Source organism: Cyclopterus lumpus, chromosome 16 (genome assembly GCF_009769545.1).
Source record: "Cyclopterus lumpus isolate fCycLum1 chromosome 16, fCycLum1.pri, whole genome shotgun sequence".
Classification (NCBI taxonomy): domain Eukaryota; kingdom Metazoa; phylum Chordata; class Actinopteri; order Perciformes; family Cyclopteridae; genus Cyclopterus; species Cyclopterus lumpus.
The window spans coordinates 1645317-1650476 of NC_046981.1; the positions used below are offsets into that span (position 1 = coordinate 1645317).

The 5160-nt window shown below is 50.9% G+C and overlaps 1 protein-coding gene across 5 annotated transcripts in view; it reads left to right on the forward strand.

The window, feature by feature from the left end:
- Window positions 1-692: 692 nt before the first annotated feature.
- The window catches only part of ndufaf6 (NADH:ubiquinone oxidoreductase complex assembly factor 6), a 14694-nt gene continuing 10226 nt past the window's right edge, over window positions 693-5160 (forward strand). For 3 of the 5 annotated variants that reach the window (XM_034553230.1, XM_034553233.1, XM_034553231.1), the window contains exons 1-5: window positions 693-1061; window positions 4002-4101; window positions 4194-4316; window positions 4402-4458; window positions 5114-5160. The exon at window positions 5114-5160 is cut by the window's right edge. In XM_034553230.1, the coding sequence (XP_034409121.1) occupies window positions 913-1061; window positions 4002-4101; window positions 4194-4316; window positions 4402-4458; window positions 5114-5160 (476 nt within the window). In that variant the 5' untranslated portion in view covers window positions 693-912. Of the gene's footprint in view, window positions 1062-4001; window positions 4106-4193; window positions 4317-4401; window positions 4459-5113 lie in introns of all 5 variants that reach the window. The other 2 variants (XM_034553234.1, XM_034553232.1) reach the window with 2 other exon arrangements.

Sequence of the window (5160 nt, forward strand, 5' to 3'; positions counted from 1 at the left end):
TCACTAACACTAACACCTAAACTGTTTATTTTATTGGTATTGTGTTTTGGATTTGTACCATTCCATAAAGACAAAGAGGTTTTTATTGTCATTGTTGTTATACAACGATATTTTAGCTGGACAAAAATTAATGTTGGTTTAAACAGTCTTGTCTTATGCCAATTTTACTATATATTTTTTTTAAATGATTTCTTTTTCCTGTTGTTGTATGTGTTTTTATGTATTTGTTTGGGGGAAAGCTCATTGAGGTCTACTTACGTGCTATAAGAAGGTGGTAAATATTATGGGATAATGTATTTATGTCAAGATCTTAAAATACAGGGAAAGAAAAACATGCCGAAAAAATAAAACTGAAATAAATGCATCCCAACTTCAACTGCACGGAATGAATTTTAAAATATTGTACATTTGAAATTTAACACAGCAGCGCTTTCAAGTAGTTTTTCAAAATAAAATGACAGAAGCCAGATATTAAGTCACAGTGACGACTAGTCCGTCTTATCTTCGTGTCTTTTACACGATATTAAAAGGAAATGAAGTAGAAAATACAACATTTATTTTTCCAACCATACACATCCGTGTGAGTTGCGAGTAGAATCTGTGCTACTCTTATTTTGGCGGTAGGATAGTTAAACATCCGGTACTGTGCCGGATGTGGATCAAGTCCGAGACCGTCTACTTCCCTTTTTTTTTTTAACACAATAACAACACCTTTACGGTTGTTATTCTTCCATATAACATTTTAAAAGTCACATTTATGTCCATAAATAATTCACAACTCACCGGTTTGTATTTTTAGCGGCTCTCGTTAAACTAAAAAGAAGAAGCGGAACATTACATCCCGTTCAGTGTCGGTTGCTCGGGGGAATGTTTTGATGGTGACACCAGCGGGTGAACGTTTTGAAGGGGAACATGGCAGCCGGTTTCGGGGCTAAACGTGGAGTGTTAAGCGGTAACACGTCGCTGTGTCGCGGGCTTCTCGGGGAGATCGGACCCGGCGTCCGGCGGGCGGCGAGCGGCGCGACCGCCGAGTCCCAGAAGGTCTGCATGGAGCTAGTCAGGTGGGTCCGGCATGAAGCTAGTCAGGTGGGTCCGGCATGGAGCTGGTCAGGTGGGTCCGGCATGGAGCTAGTCAGGTGGGTCCGGCATGGAGCTAGTCAGGTGGGTCCGGCATGAAGCTGGTCAGGTGGGTCCGGCATGGAGCTAGTCAGGTGGGTCCGGCATGGAGCTGGTCAGGTGGGTCCGGCATGGAGCTAGTCAGGTGGGTAATAATGGAGCTGGTCAGGTGGGTCCGGCATGGAGCTGGTCAGGTGGGTCCGGCATGAAGCTGGTCAGGTGGGTCCGGCATGAAGCTAGTCAGGTGGGTCCGGCATGAAGCTGGTCAGGTGGGTCCGGCATGGAGCTAGTCAGGTGGGTCCGGCATGGAGCTAGTCAGGTGGGTCCGGCATGGAGCTGGTCAGGTGGGTCCGGCATGGAGCTAGTCAGGTGGGTCCGGCATGAAGCTAGTCAGGTGGGTCCGGCATGGAGCTGGTCAGGTGGGTCCGGCATGGAGCTGGTCAGGTGGGTCCGGCATGGAGCTGGTCAGGTGGGTCCGGCATGGAGCTGGTCAGGTGGGTCCGGCATGAAGCTAGTCAGGTGGGTCCGGCATGGAGCTAGTCAGGTGGGTAATAATGGAGCTGGTCAGGTGGGTCCGGCATGAAGCTAGTCAGGTGGGTCCGGCATGGAGCTAGTCAGGTGGGTCCGGCATGAAGCTGGTCAGGTGGGTCCGGCATGGAGCTAGTCAGGTGGGTCCGGCATGAAGCTGGTCAGGTGGGTCCGGCATGGAGCTAGTCAGGTGGGTAATAATGGAGCTGGTCAGGTGGGTCCGGCATGAAGCTAGTCAGGTGGGTCCGGCATGGAGCTAGTCAGGTGGGTAATAATGGAGCTGGTCAGGTGGGTCCGGCATGAAGCTAGTCAGGTGGGTCCGGCATGAAGCTGGTCAGGTGGGTCCGGCATGGAGCTAGTCAGGTGGGTAATAATGGAGCTGGTCAGGTGGGTCCGGCATGAAGCTAGTCAGGTGGGTCCGGCATGGAGCTGGTCAGGTGGGTCCGGCATGGAGCTGGTCAGGTGGGTCCGGCATGGAGCTGGTCAGGTGGGTCCGGCATGAAGCTGGTCAGGTGGGTCCGGCATGAAGCTGGTCAGGTGGGTCCGGCATGGAGCTGGTCAGGTGGGTCCGGCATGGAGCTGGTCAGGTGGGTCCGGCATGAAGCTGGTCAGGTGGGTCCGGCATGAAGCTGGTCAGGTGGGTCCGGCATGAAGCTAGTCAGGTGGGTCCGGCATGGAGCTGGTCAGGTGGGTCCGGCATGAAGCTAGTCAGGTGGGTCCGGCATGGAGCTAGTCAGGTGGGTCCGGCATGAAGCTAGTCAGGTGGGTCCGGCATGGAGCTAGTCAGGTGGGTCCGGCATGAAGCTAGTCAGGTGGGTCCGGCATGGAGCTGGTCAGGTGGGTCCGGCATGAAGCTAGTCAGGTGGGTCCGGCATGGAGCTAGTCAGGTGGGTCCGGCATGAAGCTAGTCAGGTGGGTCCGGCATGGAGCTAGTCAGGTGGGGTCCGGCATGAAGCTAGTCAGGTGGGTCCGGCATGAAGCTAGTCAGGTGGGTCCGGCATGGAGCTAGTCAGGTGGGTCCGGCATGGAGCTAGTCAGGTGGGTCGGTGGGTCGGCATGGAGCTAGTCAGGTGGGTCCGGCATGAAGCTAGTCAGGTGGGTCCGGCATGAAGCTAGTCAGGTGGGTCCGGCATGGAGCTAGTCAGGTGGGTCCGGCATGAAGCTAGTCAGGTGGGTCCGGCATGAAGCTAGTCAGGTGGGTCCGGCATGGAGCTAGGTCAGGTGGGTCCGGCATGAAGCTAGTCAGGTGGGTCCGGCATGAAGCTAGTCAGGTGGGTCCGGCATGAAGCTGGTCAGGTGGGTCCGGCATGAAGCTAGTCAGGTGGGTCCGGCATGGAGCTAGGTCAGGTGGGTCCGGCATGAAGCTGGTCAGGTGGGTCCGGCATGAAGCTAGTCAGGTGGGTCCGGCATGGAGCTAGTCAGGTGGGTCCGGCATGAAGCTAGGTCAGGTGGGTCCGGCATGAGCTAGTCAGGTGGGTCCGGCATGGAAGCTAGTCAGGTGGGTCCGGCATGAAGCTAGTCAGGTGGGTCCGGCATGGAGCTAGTCAGGTGGGTCCGGCATGAAGCTAGTCAGGTGGGTCCGGCATGAAGCTAGTCAGGTGGGTCCGGCATGGAGCTAGTCAGGTGGGTCCGGCATGAAGCTAGTCAGGTGGGTCCGGCATGAAGCTAGTCAGGTGGGTCCGGCATGGAGCTGGTCAGGTGGGTCCGGCATGAAGCTAGTCAGGTGGGTCCGGCATGGAGCTGGTCAGGTGGGTCCGGCATGGAGCTGGTCAGGTGGGTCCGGCATGGAGACGCCAGACTCCGTTCAGACATCCGGTTTAAATGGAGACATTTGAGTAAAGTTAGTGTGCTCTGTAGATTTAAAGTGTTCATGTCGGCTCAATCCAGGGCGAAGAAGTACTTGTATCCTTATAAGGGTTACTTTTTTATTTCTTTGTCAGTTAATTTAATTTAATATTATTTTATTCTATTTTTCTAAATATTTATTATTATTTTATAAAAATATTTATTATTTTATTCTATTTTCTTTTTTTTAATTTTTTTTAAAAATATTTATTATTCTATTTTTTTATATATTGTGAATTTGTATTCTATTTGTTTGTATATATTTTATTGCTTACCTGCATGCACAAATGCTTCTGTAGCTAATAAATGTCCCCTTGCTGCATTAATAAAGTATTTATATATCTCTATCTAATACCACAGTGTAGAAATACTAGATTTTCTGTAGTACTTGCAAGTGTGAAAGTCCTGCTTTCAAATAGCTCCTTAAGTAGTATTAATATGCACATGCACTTTAATAAGATATTTGTTTTAATGTACGCTTATTTGTTTGTTTACCATATTTTCCTCCTCAGGTCCAGAGACTATGACGGCTACGTGTCCTCCCTCCTCCTGCCAGAGGAGGCCCGGCGCTCCTCTCTGGCCCTGAGGGCCTTCAATGTGGAGCTGGCACAGGCAGGTAGTCCCCACGGCAACGCTTCCCCAGCCCGAGGTTATTGTTCTCAGCTCGTCAAGCAATATCTTTCCTTTTGTTGTTTCTCCACAAGGTGAAGGACTCCGTTTCCCAGAAGACCATCGGCTTGATGCGGATGCAGTTCTGGAAGACGGCCGTCGAAGAAGTCTTCAGAGACGAGCCCCCGAGCCAGCCGGTCAGCACCGAGCTGTGGAGGGTAAATACCGGTTGATGAGATGTGTTGTTGCTTTAGTTACTTTAGTAACTTTAGTTACTTTAACAGTCTGGATGCTGTTTTACAGGCAGTGAGGAAACATCACCTGACCAAGAGATGGCTGCTGAGGATCATAACAGAGAGAGTGAGACCTTCACCTACTGACCACCAGGGGGCGACTCCTCTGGTTGTATAGAAGTCTATGATTCATGTGTTAAAGCTGCATTCTCTTTCCTGACCACCAGGGGGCGACTCCTCTGGTTGTATAGAAGTCTATGCTTCATGTGTTAAAGCTGCATTCTCTCTCCTGACCACCAGGGGGCGACTCCTCTGGTTGTATAGAAGTTTATGCTTCACGTGTTAAAGCTGCATTCTCTCTCCTGACCACCAGGGGGCGACTCCTCTGGTTGTATAGAAGTCTATGCTTCACGTGTTAAAGCTGCATTCTCTCTCCTGACCACCAGGGGGCGACTCCTCTGGTTGTATAGAAGTCTATGCTTCACGTGTTAAAGCTGCATTCTCTCTACTGACCACCAGGGGGCGACTCCTCTGGTTGTATAGAAGTCTATATAAATGACTCTACTTCTCTTGATTTATTCCCTCAGTAAACATTGTAAACATGAGTTTTTGGTCTCAATCTCTAGTTTCAAGTTCATTTAGTAAATTATGGTAATTTAGAGTCAAACAGACCATAAAACAGGGTATGCTTTAGGGGCGGGGCTACAAGGTGATTGACAGGTGGACACCAGAGCCTCGTCAACAGAAGTGTGTTTTCAAGCGTCACGAGTGTGTTCCACCAGGAGAAGGATCTGGATGACCGGGCCTACAGGAACCTGCAGGAGCTGGA